This window comes from Chrysemys picta, chromosome 7 (assembly GCF_011386835.1).
Source record: "Chrysemys picta bellii isolate R12L10 chromosome 7, ASM1138683v2, whole genome shotgun sequence".
Taxonomy (NCBI): domain Eukaryota; kingdom Metazoa; phylum Chordata; order Testudines; family Emydidae; genus Chrysemys; species Chrysemys picta.
This window is the reverse complement of record NC_088797.1, coordinates 7277380-7295454: the sequence shown is the minus strand read 5'-3', so window position 1 is coordinate 7295454 and position 18075 is coordinate 7277380. Positions and strand designations below refer to the sequence as shown.

The following is an 18075-nucleotide window of genomic DNA, read 5'->3' as shown; positions in this document are numbered from 1 at the left end:
TTTCACCGGGGTATCTCCTTTACTATTCTTAACCAAAAGTGTCTCCTAGATACCCAATTAGTGACCACTGCACTGGCTGAAAATTTACAGGCATTTATAGAAACCTCTCCTCTGAATGACCCTATAGCCAATTTTGTTCATAGCTCCTTTGATATCCTTTGGAAATAGCCATGAACTCCACAGCCAAGCAAGTACAGAGAACAAAAAACATTCAGAGAAAGCTGATGACTATAGGGCACTGGCAGATATACCTACGTTTCTGTGCAGTGGTGCTTCAGTTCTATTGTCTCTTGGGTTAAAAATCCCCTGCTGTGAAAAGAATAGGTTTTAGTAAGCTTTTGAAGATTCAGCTTTGTCCACATTGAAGACTGGGACTTAATCTGATCTCCCTATTGCAGTCTCTCCCTCTTTGGCATGGATAATTTCCTCACTTAGCTTTCTGGACGTGCATTAGTCCAAGGGGTTTATACCATCATACCAGAGAAGTCATCCTTATGAGTAACCCGAGTTTGGGGGCTTTCTCCTCTTTTCTATCAACCAATGAAAAGAGTGGAGGGGAGAAGTCAGGTTAATCCTCCCTTAGCAGAAGATTCTTACACACTGGACAGAAGTTGTATGTGAAATAAATCAGCTGCTATTTCAAACCCTGCTGGGACCAATTTGAACTCCCATCTACCTCCACAGTGGGTTGTATGTTAGTTCACACTTGCTCGGGCTGGCTGTATTCTGCCCTGTCTGCCTAGTGCAAGTCATCACTCCATGTCCGTCTCTGGCGGGGACATTGGAAGTGGAGACTGAAGCGGAGGAATAACGATTGGAGAGGAGAGTAATTTAATGAAGGTTTACTCTTAATGTAGTCAGTCCTATACAAAACACACAGGAGGACAGAGACTGACACTTCACTGACCTCCTCCTTGCTGGTTCGATCAGCCTTTTAGCTTGGACTTCAATAGGAAGCATTCCTGGGTTTTGGCAGAAGCCTTTCAGGCATGGCCAGAACTGCCTGCAATATAGCCTGAGCCACACAGGGCAAAAAGAGGCTTTCCCCTTCCTACGGCTCCCTCCCAAGCATGAATCTCTTACAACCATTGGCAAGTTTGTGAACAGAAAGGGCATTAACATCACTGAGTACCTGTGAGCAGGGAGGGTGAAAGGGAGGAAGGTACCTCGACTGTCAGAGGAAGGACACGCCAACCATTAATTCAGGCAAGTGACTAAACCCCGCCAAGAGTCACTAAAAAATGCCCAGAAACGTAGGACACGTTGCCAGGGTGCCAAAGCTAGAACAGGTTTCATGTGGGAGCTGCAGAGTACTACTCAATACTGCTGAGGGGGGCAGAACATTCTAAACTGAATGGGTGGGCTCCAGTCAACACATGGTCACGTTCACCCAGGATTGACAGCTTCACACTGCCTTCCCAGGAAGCAATGGGGCCAGCCCATCAGCGCTAGGTCAGCTGTCTTTCCCTGAACGAGAATGCCAGGCTCACAAACAAACCATGCAACATACAAGCAGAGATTCTCCAGAGGCGGCTTGAAGTGCTGTGAAATTCGTTACAAGGAGAGAAATCTTGGAGAATGCACTGTACTGATAAGGGTGCTACAACCCCTTCTGTTTTTGGGAGTTAACTAGTTACTTAGAAGGTGGACTTGTGGTTAAAGTCAAAGAGCAGGTGGTCTCAGTTATATTCCCAGTTCTGTCCAGGCTTCCTATGTGACCTCAACCATGTTGTTTAACCAATCTGTGCCTCCCTTTCACCACCTATGAAATATGTCCCTACTACATAGGGATACTGGAAAGATCAATACAAGGTTTGCAAAGTACTCAGTGACCCTAGGATAGGGAGTGCTATGCAAAAAAAGCAAACAGGACAATTTGAACAAAATTATAAACAGCCTTGCAAAACTGGCACAAGTCTTAACAGCCCAAGAAAGGGGGGTGGGGGAGAAATGAGGAGAGACCTTCAAGCTGGTCCTGCCTGCATTGGCAAATGTGGTAATTGGCTGCTCTACATTCCTACATGTGTAGGGAGCAGAGACATATCGGAGGCCCCAGCAGCTTCCTCACCACAGGATGCCTCAAAGTGCAGGGATGGCAAGTATTTGGGATGTAGAACTGCAGAGCTGGGAAGAGAGCACATGGATGAATTTCTACTAGCTCGCTCTACCAACTTCATTTTAAAGACATTTATCATCATTAAAACCTGTTGAAGTCCATTGTATTTCAACAATAGGTTTATTTTATTATAAGAAACGTAACATGACATTAAGTAAAAATGCAAAAATTGTGCAATTATGGCAAAATGTTTAAAAATCCACACATTTGCCCTCATAGGACTACAGTACTTCTTACTAACATACCTGAGCACTGAACATTGGATGCCATTTCTAAACAGCAACAGGGAGCTCTTCGATTTCTTGCAGTTCATACTCACTACACATGTCTGATGCACCAAGATCAGTTTTAGTGATTTAATCAACATCAAAATTTAGAAGAAAATGGAGAATACAAATGATTTTGTATTTTTATAAGATTGGGAGAGGGAACGTTAAAATGTAAAGTATCAGCATAAGAGTAAGTGGCAATTTAATAAGGGCAATCTAAACAAGAGCAGAAAAAATGATACATGGGCAGAGAGAGGATGCAGCGAACCATATGTAAATTACGAGTACCTTTGGTGCAGTTTTAATCAATTGTTCTCAAACTGTGCAAGTTTATTTTGAAAGTCTGATGCTGCAGCAAGACTTTACCAGTTATCTGACTTTTAAAGAATTTAAAAGCATTTAAGAAGTGGCAAAATGTCTCAGCTATATTTCTGTTTAAACAAAATTATTCATGCATAAGATTCAGTATTTTCTACTCCTATGCAAGTTCCAGGATTTAGCTTTTAAGCACATTACAGTCTTGGATCACAATCTTATTTTGAATGGTTAAAGAAAATGGAGATCTTCGTACTTTAGTGCAGATAAACAAAATTAACAAACCTACTGCAGAATTAACCACAGCATATTGTACTTCTATACATCACATGACCAGTCAATTGTTAACTCAAAATTCTATTTCATCTTTTCAAGTAATATATTGAAATTTGTTCTACTAAATAAATATAGAAGATTGTCAAAAAGCAGCAAGAAATCTTGTAAATAGTCAACCAAGCTTTTAAAAAACAACAAAAAGTTACATAACACTTTTTGGAAGAAAAAAAAGTTTTACACACTAATGCAATACTGTAAGGGAGGGTGCTTCAGAAAGCTTGCAGCTAGAGTCCTACAATAGCACAAATAGAGCTAGCCAAGGACTATGGAAAATGTAAAAAAAACCCATGGAAATAGCCTTATAAGAAAAATTCTTATTGTTGGCTGTGGATAACAATAGTATCTTGAAGGAACTAAACAAAAAGGAACACATACCTTAACATTGTTTAAAAATGCAATCTTAGCAACTATGCATATGCTCTTGATCTTAAACAGTTTCAGGGATGTTCCAGCACCCACACCTAAAAGAAGCAGTCTGGTCAATCTCTGGACAATGAGGTATGTAAATGCAAAGAGGCTTTTTTTTTTTCCCTTTTAGTTTTCACAGTTGGTTTATTTGATATTTTGTGCAAGATTTAAAAAACAAAACCAAGTGAGTTTGTTTCTTTAAAAAAAGAAACCCTACTTTGTGACAACAAGGCCATACACCAAGTCAATGTTATCCAAAATCTCTCAACAGCTATGCCAGGGTGTTAAACTATTACTGAGTGAAACATTTGGCTTATGGAAACAGCTGTTAATCCAGATAATGGCCATCCTTTGCTACAATGCTTACCATTATCAATTTAAAATAAAACAGCTTTCCTTTACCTCAATTTGAGAAGTTAATCAGTTAAATATATAGGAAGATACAACATGCCTCGTTCTGGAGAGAATAAGATTTGTAACAAATTACACACCTGGCAAAGTAGAGCTGATATGAGCTCTAGGATTAAACTTTTCCCTTTTACATCCCGTTTTAATGATTGAAGAAGAAGCTAAACTTTAAACTTACTTTGTCATTAGAAAAATAAGTTAGATGTTCAATTCACAGAGAAAGTGTTATTATATATTGGATCCTTATTCTACACCTGCATTTAAAATTCTTTAAACCATGGATTTCTGTGGACAACTTTGTTTTAATAAATTGGATCATGAAGACAGCTCAGTAGTGCAAAATTTTTCACATTATAGGTCAGAATAGAATAGTAAAAGGTAATTGGGGGGTTGGAAAAAGGAGAATAATCAAGTTAAGCCACATTCTTCAGTATTCCTTGAGCACATGCAAACACTTTATGAGAAGCAGCATGAGCTCTCCACAAAATTAATAGCCACTAAGTCCATATCCTGTCATCATTCTGTGCAGGAACTCCTACTGCAGTAAAAATATGTTAAAAAACAACAACCCCACAATGGCAGGATAGGGTCCTAAGAAGACAGACTCTATTAATAATAGCAGGCTGTTTTAAATAGTGGTGTAGGGTTGGCCCATTCGTTTCAGACATACAAGTATTAAAAATGTACTAGCACCATCAACTTTTGGGTTTAAGCCCTTTATGGGATGGAAAATGTTTTTAAGCAGTGTCAAAACTGCTTTTCAAGCACTACATTTAATTGGCAGAAAATAGCTATTTATACTGTTAGCTTGATTTTAACAAAGCCCACAGATAGAAAATGATAGTATGCCTTCTCTGTTTCGGACAAATATACTTCACGTTCTGCTTCCAACTTCAATATTTCTCCCAAACTAAGGTAGTGCACAAACAACATTATGAACATTTTAGTAGACATCAAAACAGTACAAAAAAATAATAATCAGGAGCTAGCATTCCTCTATGTACTTTCAGTTGATCTAAAATGAAGACCTAGTGATATTGCCTCAGGATTTTACCCGTATAAAAAAAAAAAAAGTCACTTCAAACTAGCTTGGATGTCCTTAGCTATTAATGCTAATTTTCTTTCATTGTAGTGCATAGTTATCCTGGCTCTTCTATTCTTCGTTTACTTTTATCACAAAAAAACACTCCTCAAGAATGACATGATTAAGTGTTTACCAGAAAAAAATGCTGATAATTGCACTTGTAACCTCCTCCTTCTTGCTCCCCTGGAAAATATCAGCAATTTTAAAATGAACCAGTAATTCCCTCACCAGCCTGCAACCTTTAAAGAGCACCCATCCCCATGTACAAAAAACTGTCTCTTTCAGCTTACATTAAATACTGACAATTTCTTTGTTTTCTTTTAAGACATGTTTTCTCTAACATCAGATACCACTGAAATCACTAAGGCTTGTTACCGAATAAAATTAAATAACTTTCTGAAGACACTGCGGATACAACTTAGCTACAGCACATTCAAAATGCCGGCCTAAATCCCAAAGCCTATCTGGAGTCTCATACACTTTTTGCCACTGGTCAGTAACCTCATCATACTGATACAGTGAATTCTTCCTGCTGGTTCTGAAAACATGTTCTTCAACAGTGACTTGAGTGGCTCTGACAAACAAATGGAGTTTGTTTTTGAAGAGTACCAGTTTAATATAGGGATTAATGGACTGGTCGCATGGGAAGTCCTTTTTTCTAGTCCACTTATTTAGCTCGATGTCATAGGCCTCTACGGTAAACATACGCTGATGATTTCCACAGGTTCCAGCGATGTAGTAGATGGAGTCATTGTATACAGCTGCCAAGCCTTGGATTCTAGGCACAGTCATTGGGGTTAAAAAACCCCAGTAATCTTTCTGTGGATCATAGCAGAGGAAAAATTCTCCTACAGAGACAAAAACAAAAAATACCACAAGTGTAAGATGGAAGTTATGAGTTATTGTTCTGAATGCAGTTCCATGTGGCTGCCAGACTCTGAAATCAGGTTGAAAAGGGGGGAGCCTGAAGGCCATCAACAGTGCAATGCTTTATTTATGTACATGTTAGCTATCCTTTACTACTTCTAAACCATGTTTGAGGTTCTGGGGAAAGTCCTTCAAGGCTCTAAAGCTTAAGGTGTTTCAAGTATTCGCTTGGTTCTTTTATTTCCTGGTAAAATAAACACTATTTAATCATCTATGGATTATAAAGAACTTCTGAATGAATTGCATGAAAGATGCTAAACCTGGGAAACTGTGCATCTTAGACCTATAAATCTTTTGTGTTGTCTTCCCTGCAAGCAGGGAAATGGATGGATTAGTCACTTGCAATGGTTTGTTTAAAAGGATACCAAATGGAGTCCTTGCATGATTTAGTTGGGGACTGGTCCTGCTTTGAGCAGGGCGTTGGACTAGGTGACCTCCTGAGGTCCCTTCCAACCCTGATATTCTATGATTCTATGAACCTGCTAACTAATTCACTATTACTTCTTTTTGGTTTGGACAATAATGAGCTTCATATATTGACTGCACAGATTACTAGCTGAAAGTTGAAAATGACAGAAGTTCAGACACAGAGAAACTAAAGCTGGTGCTCTTCCAATTTGGGTAAGGCTGGTGTGGATTATAAAACATTCTTGGTGAAGCTGTCTTTTAGGGCTTTGAAGAAAAATCATAGTTTCCTCAAAGGGTGCGGAATATAGTATAACAAAGTTATTTTTCCCTCACACGAGAGCATGTACTTAAAATTATATTTAATAGCATCTTCCATATACATATTTTAAGACATCTTGCCAAGCAACAGTGTAGATAAGTATTCTTCCACTCAATTATAGGAATAAGGAAAGTCTGCAAGAATGGTAGTAATTAAAATGGGTGGAGTTTAGTTTAAAAGATTAAGCTACATTGGTACCGGTAGATTTCTCTACACTGAGATACAAAATTAAATAATTAACAGTTGCATTCCAATGGGTCTTTTAAAGCCAAAGTCAGCCCCCAGACTTGAATCATATGAACTTGTTTGGTGGACGTGTGTGTGGCAAGGGCACAAGACTACTTATTTGTGAACAGTAGCAATTGACATGCTGCTTCTTTCTAGGTAAGGAAAGTTGCAGAACGCAGTTTTTGCACCAATAACACAGTGGAAATTAATAGTGTTTTGCCCGTGAGGCTTAGTGTAAGGAAAACAATCAATAGTTAGACTGGGTAGCACAATGGATTAGCTTCTTTATTTGTGTAAGCATCAAGTTAGCCCACACAACCATCCAACAGCAAAAGTTGCACAGGTGCATTCTCGTGCCTCCTGTAAGATGTGAGCAATAACACTCTTATTCAGAAGTTTCCACTTGGAAGTTACTCTCATATTTCACTAAAAAAAATTCTGTACGTTTTCTATCCATTAGTTATTTCAGAAAAACAGTTAAAGGGGACATACTTGCAGTAACAAGCCTTTAATAAGAGGAGTGTAGATTTTTAAGCAGCAGGCTGAAACAAAACGTTAACGGATGAACAACATTCTATGCATTGCACCAAATCTACCGCTAGCACTCCCTTTCAATAAAACACACCCTAAGGGTCATTTGACTTAAACCCAAATAAAACGATGGTAAACTCTGAATTCTAGCTGAAACTCCAGACTGACATACTGCTACATGCTTTTTGCTAACACAATTTGGCTCTCTCTGCTCACTTAGTCCAGGAACAATAAAAAGAAAAAGCAACCACTCTGCAGAATTCTCTCCAGATCCCACGGAATCCCATCAATCCCACTCAGTGCAGCTGTGGTGTGCAGCTGGGAGGGAATCATGGCACTGATTTGCAATATTGCCTCCTTGCAAACCTACACTGGTTTCTTCTCCCTCTGGAAGTAATGCTGAGCGGTCAGCATCTTTTGTGGTTTGCCCTTCACAAAGATTGGCAAGAACAGAGAGGGGGAGCCTGTCAGGAAAAGTAGCCAACAGAAGGCCTAGGACTGACATATTGAGTCCTTAGCCTCTACAGGTGCTTAGAGATGTGTGGGATTTCTCTGCAGATCTTGGGCCTCCCATTCAAATAGTCACCTCAAATTCTACAAAGCCAGTTCTTGGCCGTATCCAGTTCTGGGCACCACACTTCAGCAAAGCTGTGGACAAATTGGAGAAAGTCCAGAGGAGAGCAACAAAAATGATTAAAAGGTCTAGAAAATATGACCATCACGAAAAGATTGAAAAAACTGGGTTTGTTTAGTCTGGAGAAGAGAAGTCAGAGCAGGGACATAACAGTCTTCAAGTACGTAAAAGGTTCTTACAAAAGAGGAAAGTGATCTCCTTAATCACTGAGGAGAGGACAAGAAGTAATGGGCTTAAATTGCAGCAAAGGAGATTTAGGTTAGACATTAGAAAAACACTTCCTAACTGTAAGGGTAGTTAAGCACTGGAACAAATTACCTGGGAAGATTGTAGAAACTCCCTCATTGAAGGTTTTTAAGAACAGGTTAGACAAACACTTATCAGGGATGGTCAACATAAGAACATAAGAATGGCTGTACTGGGTCAGACCAAAGGTCCATCTAGCCCAGTATCCTGTCTACCGACAGTGGCCAATGCCAGGTGCCCCAGAGGGAGTGAACCTAACAGGTAATGATCAAGTGATCTCTCTCCTGCCATCCAGCTCCACCCTCTGACAAACAAACAGAGGCTAGGGACACCATTCCTTACCCATCGTGGCTAATAGCCATTAATGGACTTAACCTCCATGAATTTATCCAGTTCTCTTTTAAACGCTGTTATAGTCCTAGCCTTCACAACCTCTTCAGGTAAGGAGTTCCACAAGTTGACTGTGCACTGTGTGAAGAAGAACTTCCTTTTATTTGTTTTAAACCTGCTACCTATTAATTTCATTTGGTGACCCCTAGTTCTTGTATTATGGAAATAAGTAAATAACTTTTCCTTATCTACTTTCTCTACATCACTCATGATTTTATATACCTCTATCATATCCCCCCTTAGTCTCCTCTTTTCCAAGCTGAAAAGTCCTAGCCTCTTTAATCTTTCCTCATATGGGACCCTCTCCAAACCCCTAATCATTTTAGTTGCCCTTCTCTAAACCTTTTCTAGTGCCAGTATATCTTTTTTGAGTTGAGGCGACCACATCTGTACGCAGTATTCAAGATGTGGGCGTACCATTGATCTATATAAGGGCAATAATATATTTGCCATCTTATTCTCTATCCCCTTTTTAATGATTCCTAACATCCTGTTTGCTTTTTTGACCACCTCTGCACACTGCATGGACATCTTCAGAGAACTATCCACGATGACTCCAAGATCTTTTTCCTGATTTGTTGTAGCTAAACTAGCCCCCATCATATTGTATGTATAGTTGGGGTTATTTTTTTCAAATGTGCAGTACTTTACATTTATCCACATTAAATTTCATTTGCCTTTTGTTGCCCAATCACTTAGTTTTGTGAGATCTTTTTGAAGTTCTTCACAGTCTGCTTTGGTCTTAACAATCTTGAGCAGTTTAGGATCATCTGCAAACTTTGCCACCTCACTTTTTACCCCTTTCTCCAGATCATTTATGAATAAGTTGAATAGGATTGGTCCTAGGACTGACCCTTGGGGAACACCTCTCCATTCTGAGAATTTACCATTAATTCCCACCCTTTGTTCCCTGTCTTTTAACCAGTTCTCAATCCATGAAAGGACCTTCCCTTTTATCCAATGACAACTTAATTTACATAAGAGCCTTTGATGAGGGACCTTGTCAAAGGCTTTCTGGAAATTTAAATCCACTATGTCTACTGGATCCCCCTTGTCCACATGTTTGTTGACCCCTTCAAAGAACTCCAATAGATTAGTACTTAGTCCTGCCTCAGTGCAGGGGACTGGACTAGATGACCTATTAAGGTCCCTGCCAGTGCTACATTTCTATGAAGTTTGTTACAATTAGGTCTGCATATATTCTTACAGCAGAATGATATAATTCCATTGGTAATGGTTTAATAACAAAATAACTGAGGCCTTTCATTATGGCACAGTAATTGACATCACTATAATGAATTCAGGATCTCAGAACAGACCGCTGCGTATCCTACTGGTAAACTCAGTCAAGTTCTTCAGCATTTCCCCTTCACTGTAAAATCTCTTGCTCCTTGGGCTTACTTGTAGACTCCATTTTAGACAACACATCCCTAGTGTTTGTAAACAATCACAATTTCATGAAGTCTATTTAATCTACTCCAATTCTCCTTCACCTTGTATAACCTTGTACTAAAATAGGAGGCTCATTGTCAGAGGTGGTCAAAAACTGGATTTTTTCCCTCCATGGATGAAAGTTTTCTGACCAGCTGTACTGAGTTTACTAAGCTTCTCAGGAAGTGAGGAGAGATTGTAAAAGTCCCCAGTAAGCCTACAGATTACATGAGGTGTGGAGGCAAAAAGGAGGATAAATTCCCCCTCACAATGAGCCTCTTAAAGTATACAAGAGGTGGAATTGCTGCCCCCACTTTAAGCAGCAATGTCATGTTTCCATTCTCCACTGCCCCTCCCATCTCCCCTCTGTTCTCCCCCACCCCCATTTTCTCAGTTCCCTACTCCTCTGGCACTCTTAAAATCTGCAGGAAGTGACCAATTTAGGAAGTTCAAAGGAGTAGAAGCACTGGAACTAGACAACTCCCTTCCCTACTGATAAAACAATATTGCTTACACAGTTAAAGCACCTTACCCTGTAAAACATAGATGTTCTCTTTATATTCCACAGCACTATGAAATTCCATTGCTACAGGCATTGGACAGACAGCTGTCCAACAGTTCTCTCTGCTGTCGTAACACTCCACAGATTTTAGTGAATTTCGGCCATCTCCTTCATAAACACGACCACCTATTGCATACAGTTTACCACAGCAGTGAACCAGTTTGCAGCCTATTCTGGCACGTAGCAAAGGAGCCTTAGGTAGCCATCTATTGCCAGAGTGATCATACATCCAAAAGTCACTCTCTGCTCTGTGGTCTATGGAGACCTCACTGCTGCTTGGCCTGTAGCCTCCTGCAATGTAAATATCATTATCAGGTGATACAAGAATTCCAACTTCCCTCAAATCATTTGGTGGTTTGCATAGTTTAAACACTCTCCCTGTGACTGAATCAAAACAAGGCACTGTTTGCTTCTTTCCTGAGTGTTTGTGGGCAGCATCAAAGCATATGATCATTTCAGAAGCAGTCATTCCAAGCCGTTGTGTATACCCATTGGCACTAGGTTGTCCCTTTTGTACACAGCTTTTGGCTATGGCCTGTGCAAACATGGGAGGGATTCTCTCTAAAAATGTTTCTTCCAACAGAGGCATTCGGATGCATTTGGCAAATATTTCTGGAAGGTGCACTTCTCTTTTATTTTGTTCATGTTCAAACCACCTTATAACGCTGTCGTAAACATGCTCTTCTTTGTCTACGTTTAAGTCATCACTGTCCAGTATACTTATGAGTTGGTCTTTTCTCAACTGGAGAAACTCTTGCTCTTTGGTGACACTCAGAAACTTTTTACGAATGTAGTCTTGTGATCTGTCTTTGAGTTCCTGATGACCATAGTGATCAGCAAAGATAAACACCCCAATAGAGTTTTGTGGGTCCAAATGACTGATCATATATTTAGCACACTGGTCCTGTATGGAAGGGATCTGGAAGATACTAGCTGCAGTGAACAAAGCTTGGACATTGGCCTCTGTCAGCATTACTCTGGAGGTATATGCATAGTTCAATACTAAATGCATTGACTCTGCTTCAACACCAACTATACGAACTTCTTTCTGGGTACTTTCTGTAAGGCCGCTAGTGAACATAGATCTACAAAAGAAAAATATTTAGCAGTTTATTTTCAATTCCCTTCTATCTACAGGTCTAAAGATAACTGTAATATAGTTTATCATAACGTGCATGACATTCTAACAGCTAGCGTTGTCGATTAATTGCACTTAACTCATGTGATTAACTAAAAAAAATCGCAATTAATCGCAGTTTTAATCGCACTGTTAAACAATGGAATACTAATTGAAATTTACTAAACATTTGGGATTTTTTCTACATTTTCGAATATATTGATTTCAATTACAACAAAGAATACAAAGTGTACTGTGCTCACTTTATATTATTTCTATTATGAATACTTACACTGTAAAAATGATAAAAAATTGTATTTTCAATTCACCTCATACAAGTACTGTAGTGCGATCTCATTATCGTGAAAGCACAACTTACAAATGTAGATTTTTTTTGTTACATAACTGCACTCAAAAACAAAACAAGGTAAAACTTTAGAGCCTATAAGTCCACTCGGTCCTACTTCTTGTTCAGCCAATCACTAAGAGAAACAAGTTTGTTTATATTTACGGGAGGTAATGCTGCCCACTTCTTATTTACGTCACCTGAAAGTGAGAACAGACGTTCACATGGCACTTTTGTAGCCAGCCAGATATACTAAACATATACATGCCAGATATACTAAACATTCGTATGCCTCTTCTTGCTTCGGCAACCATTCCAGAGGACGTGCTTCCATGCTGATGACGCTCGTTAAAAAAATAAATATGTTAATTACATTTGTGACTGAACTCCTTGGGGGAGAATTGTATGTTTCCTGCTCCGTGTTTTACCTGCATTCTCCCATACATTTCATGTTATAGCAGTCTCAGGTGACGACCCAGTGCATGCTGTTTGTTTTAAGAACACTTTCACTGCAGATTTGACAAAATGCAAAGAAGGTACCAACGTGAGAGTTCTAAAGATAGCTACAGCACTAGGCCCAAAGTTTAAGAAACTGAAGTGTCTTCCAAAATCTGAGCGCGACAGGGTCTGGCGCAAGCTTTCAGAAGTCTTAAAAGAGCAACACTTCGATGCAGAAACTACAGAACCCGAACCACCAAAAAAAGAAAATCAACCGTCTGCTGGTGGCATCTGCCTCAGCTGATGAAAATGAACATGTATTAGTCTGCACACCTTGGGATCATTATCGAGCGGAACCCATCAGCATGGACTCATGTCCTCTGGAATGGTGGTTGAAGCATGAAGGGACATGAATCTTTAGCGCATCTGGCATGTAAATATCTTGTGATGCTGGCTACAACAGTGCCATGTGAATGCCTGTTCTCAGTTTCAGGTGACATTGTAAAAAAGAAGTGGGCAGCATTATCTCCTGCAAATGTAAACAAACTTGTTTGCCTGAGCAATTGGCTGAACAAGAAATAGGACTGAATGGACTTGTAGGCTCTAAAGTTTTACATGGTTTTATTTTTTAATGCAGTTTTTTTTGTACATAACTCTACATTTTAAGTTCAACTTTCATGATAAAGATTGCTCTACAGTACTTGTATTAAGTTAATTGAAAAAAAAAATTATTTTTACAGTTGAAATATTTATAATAAAAAATAATTATAAAGTGAGCACTGTACACTTTGTATTCTGTGTGGAAATTGAAATCAATATATTTGAAAATGTGGAAAACATCCACAAATATTGATATAAATGGTATTCTATTATTGCTTAGCAGCGCGATTAATCGCAATCAATTTTTTTAATTGCTTGATAACCCTACTAACAGCACATATCTGATCATCATTCATATAATGCTGTCACGGTCAGTTACCTAAATATAAAGTGCACTTGTACTCTTACAAGTGACTCAGAAATGACAGTCTGGAGTTTCATGTTTGTGTCTCATTAATTCCATATCAAGTTTGCTCAATTTACATATATAAATAGGTTCTCTCAAACTTCCAGTCTGCACACTCAACCCAGGATCATAAGTTGTAATGCATTGCATGTCAGTATGCTAAAATGCATGCATGATGTTAAGAAGGTAAGATAAATAAATTTTGAATGATATGATGATAAAAAACATGGAATGGATCTCCCACAGAGAAGAGGTTTTTTGTTTTTGTTTTTTTTTAAAAAGACAACATGAAGATGAAATCATTTCCAAAGTAAGTTTCCTTAAAAATACAGGTACTGCCAATTCATTCATTTTAAAAGCAAATTGGAAGAGATCATTTAACAAAAAAAAAAAAAGAGAGATTTATTAAATCTGAAATGTCATCACTAGCAGAAGTTACACAGAATACAGCTGCAGATGGGTATAAGTTTTATAATTGCTATCAATAATTAAAATATTATTTAATAAGTTATAGAAGTGATTTTGCACTTGGTAAATACTAGTGCAGGGACCTACATACTATACCTGAAATAAGGACTGATTGCAGCAAGAACATTCCTATGACAGGAAAATGTCTTCCCATGATCAACTTCCACTACAATATCTGTCAGCTGTCCTTCATCGTACATTGTTTTAAGTTGTTGGAGAATACTGCAAGCATGAAAGGGATCCATTCCACTGCTGACTGTGTTTGAAGAAGGAATTCCATTCAGTGTTTGTGAAAACTTACTTAGTTCTATTAAAAAAAAAATATAGTCTTACTGGTATTGCAATAAAGAAAAACAGAGCACACTATCAAGAATGTATCCATATTAACACAAATATACCATATATCAGCATTAAGAATGATTACTGATTTGAGATTCCTCATTTCTCTAAATTCCACAATCTCCTATGTGGATAAATCTGTAAATTACACCTATGATAAATATTTTGCACTTATATATGATATAACTTTTCACCCAGTTATCCCAATCCTTATTGATCTATATGAAGTATTTTATTATCCCATTTTTACAAAAAAAATGGAACAAGTCAGTGACTCAGGTCCCGATTCTCCAAACACTTATGCTTAACAATGAAATGGGAAATAAACATGGGCTACTGTCTTTTCCAAATAACTGGCAAGATTACAATCCTAAAGTACAGTTTACATTTTCAATAGCAAGTACGCACAGCCATAAATATTAAATAACATTGTATGTAAATATGTATGTATTTTACAAAAATTACTTGGTTAGCACTTAAAATTATTACTCAAATGTGAAAGGACTAGACGTCCATTGTGAAAAGAAATGAAAAACTGTACATTTCCGAAAATATCTGATGGTTCCTAATAAGGTAAAGCCCAAAATGAAAATGTTACCAGCGCAACAACCTGTTTTGTAAGGGAAACAAGTCTTCTGCTCAACACAACAAAGGAAAGCTCAACAGGAAAAATGAAGTGTTGAAAACTGCAAGTCGGAAAATGCTGCTGACTGCACAGAAAATGGTCATAATGCATTCAGGGCTAAACACATTTAAAAAAGACATGATGGATGGGAGATTTAAATCCTGTTTTGTGCTAATGTGCTGCAATGTTTCCCTATTCAAAAGTCAGACACAACCTTGCTCCCACAAGTTCCAGTGAAATCAATAGGGCTCTGATGTGCACAAGAATCTGCTGGCAGGCTTGGGGCCTAAGATTTTCAGTATCTCATTGAATCACTCTCAGAGCAATTCTCAAAAAACACTCCTTTTTCCAGAGAGAACTTTAAGCACTTCCCTTAAAATGAGTATTCAGTAAAAGAGTCTCTCCACAGCACTGAGTAAGACATGACAACCCTGATATTCTAAACTAGAGTGCATGTTCCTCAGTACAGGTGAGTCACCTGTCCTCGTTTAGTATTGAGAACAGTCAGTGATGCTACTCAATAAAAAATAGCAACACTTTTCTAAGGGTATGTCTATACTACCCGCCGGATCAGCGGGCAGCGATTGATCCAGTGGGGGTTGATTTATCATGTCTAGTCTAGACTCGATAAATCGACCGCCGAGCGTGCTCCCGTCGATTCCGGTACTCCACTGGAGCGAGAGGCGCAGGCAGAGTCGACGGGGAGTGGCAGCGGTCGACTCACCACATTGAACACACCGCGGTGAGTAGATCTAAGTACGTCAACTTCAGCTACATTATTCACGTAGCTGAAGTTGTGTAACTTAAATTGATTCCCGACCTCTCCCTCCTCCCCCTCCCGGTGTGGACCAGGGCTTGTTCAACTCCAACCCTTCCTCGTGCCTCAAGACACAGCACAAACTCAGAGAGCTGCAAGAAACATACACTTCCTTCTGTAGGTGTGAGACGGGAACTCCCGCATACCCAAAACAACTCTCCCACCTGCCAGTCGCCTAACCAACATGCAAAACCAAAGGAGCTCCCGATACAAATGGAATTGGCAATGTATAGCTTCCCACCCCTGCATCCCAGCTTCTTTATTTGCAGGATTTGACACCACTGACCTGGAAACTCCTCCCACCAGCTCTCTCCCTAATCTACTTTTTCAATCAGTTCCATGACTGCTCACCTCTGCTCCCATCCTCGCTCTGTTCTCCCCAACATATATTCCCCTCACGTAGCACCCCACACACTCTGACCCCCCACATTACTCCTTCTGCCTCATTCTCCCCTCAATTAGACCCCCAAATCTGCACCCCCAACCAGACACTCTCCCCCACATATTACTCCCCAGACACCCCACCCACAATTCTCTTCCCCACTCACTCTGCCGTCAGACACCCTTCCCCCGGGGCAACCCCAGCTCTGCCCCCTGTTCAGACACGCTTCCCCCCAGACATCCCCAGCCCTGGCCCCCCCTCTGTCACCCTCCCCCCCAGCTCTGCCCCCCGACACCCTCCCCCAGGCACCCCCAGTTCTGCCCCCCCAGACATCCTCCCCCCCAAGCATCCCCAGTTCTGGACCCCCTCAGACACCCTCCCCCCATGTACCCCCAACTCTGCCCCCCTCAGACACCTTCCCCCCAGACACCCTCCCCCCAGGCACCCCCAGCTCTGCCCCCCCTCTGACACCCACCCCCAGGCACCCCCAACTCTGCTCCCTCCCAGACACCCTCCCCCCAGGCACCCCCCAGCTCTGCCCCCCAACACCCACCCCCAGTCACCCCTCAGCTCTGCTCCCCCTCAGACACGCTTCCCCCCCAGACATCCCCAGCTCTGCCCCCCCCGCCACCCTTCCCCCAGCTCTGGCCCCCCCTCCGCCACCCTGCCCCCCAGGGACCCCCACAGACACTCCTCCCCCCAGCTCTGGCCCCCAGACACCCACCCCCCAGCTCTGCTTCCCCGCTCACTCTGCCCCCTCCGCCGGCCCGGCACCGACCTCCCAGCGCTGCCATTCTCGGGGTCCGGGCTGCGAGCGAAGGAAATGTCACGGCCGGGGCCGCTTCCCCTTCCCCCTGCTCCTCTCCGGGGTGCGGATACTGCCTCGCCAGCCAACCAGCCTCCCCCCACCGGCCAACTTACAACGCGCTGATTGGCGGGGGCTCGCCGGGCATGCCGGGAAACGTAGTCTTTCCCCCCCCCCAGGCGCCGGGACGGGTGGGTTGGGCCTTTCGCGCGCGGTGCATGCTGGGATCCGTAGTTCCTGAGGCCCGCCGCGGGGGTACCTCTGGGAATTGTAGTTCGCAGCGGGTGGCTGAGGCGCGGGGCCTGGGCCCGACCCCCTATCATCCCGACCCCGGGGGGAGCTGGCCCCAAGGCCTTGGGGGGCTGGCAGGGCCACCAGATCCCCCTCGCCCGGCCCGGGCACATGGACGAGGGCTAGGAGGGTTGCCAATTGGGGTGGGATGTATTCCTGGAGATTTCATCACATGACATAATCTTTCATTGGAGATTAATCTTTCTTTCCTGGAGGGTTGGCAACCATCCGTCTGAGGGCACCTACGCACGGGGAAGCGACTGTGTGACTCGCTGGGGTGGGAACCGAACACAGGGGCCGCTGTCCCGCACCGGCTTCCTGCCCCGGCGCGCTTGTCCTGCACCAGCTCCTGGGACGGGAGCACCCACGCCAGCTCCCCGCCCCGGCACACTCCTCCCACACCAGCTCCTGGGACGGGAGCACCCACGCCAGCTCCCCGCCCCGGCACACTCCTCCCACACCAGCTCCTGGGACGGGAGCACCCACGCCAGCTCCCCGCCCCGGCACGCTCCTCCCACACCAGCTCCTGGGACGGGAGCACCCACGCCAGCTCCCCGCCCCGGCACGCTCCTCCCACACCAGCTCCTGGGACGGGAGCACCCACGCCAGCTCCCCGTCCCAGCACGCTCCTCCCACACCAGCTCCTGGGACGGGAGCACCCACGCCAGCTCCCCGCCCCGGCACGCTCCTCCCACACCAGCTCCTGGGCCCAGCTTAGTTGCCATTCTGAGCGATTTACCGTATAGACAAGCCGTGACTGCGCTACATACCTTCCACACCTCCTCCTTCTCAAATTCGATCCGAGGCTTCCCTTTCCGTGGCCTCCCAG

The 18075-nt window shown here is 42.1% G+C and overlaps 1 protein-coding gene across 4 annotated transcripts; it reads right to left on the bottom strand.

The window, feature by feature from the left end:
* Window positions 1-2217: 2217 nt before the first annotated feature.
* On the bottom strand, window positions 2218-17083 carry KBTBD8 (kelch repeat and BTB domain containing 8). Of its 4 annotated transcripts, none has more exons than XM_008179464.4 (4): window positions 16929-17083; window positions 14084-14294; window positions 10583-11697; window positions 2218-5784 (listed from the first exon to the last, which is right to left on the bottom strand). In XM_008179464.4, exons 1-4 carry the CDS (start codon window positions 16942-16944, stop codon window positions 5321-5323), a joined length of 1806 nt encoding a protein of 601 aa, XP_008177686.1. In that variant the 5' UTR covers window positions 16945-17083; the 3' UTR covers window positions 2218-5320. The 4 variants fall into 4 exon arrangements, with proteins under 4 accessions (XP_008177686.1, XP_042705915.1, XP_023955930.2 ...); XM_042849981.2 differs by having other exon boundaries at window positions 16900-17065; XM_024100162.3 differs by having other exon boundaries at window positions 16875-17059.
* Window positions 17084-18075: the final 992 nt, after the last annotated feature.

Bases quoted from the DNA above. Each gene is read 5' to 3' on its own strand.
- KBTBD8 (XM_024100162.3), bottom strand. From the start codon at position 16,944: ATGGCAGCGCTGGGAGGTCGGTGCCGGGCCGGCGGAGGGGGCAGAGTG. The intron at 14,295-16,874 runs GTGGGTGTCTGG...TTTTTTTAATAG, and splicing joins CGGGGAAGCAGAGCTGGGGG to AACTAAGTAAGTTTTCACAA. The intron at 5,785-10,582 runs GTAAGGTGCTTT...TTGTCTCTGTAG, and splicing joins GAACATCTATGTTTTACAGG to GAGAATTTTTCCTCTGCTAT.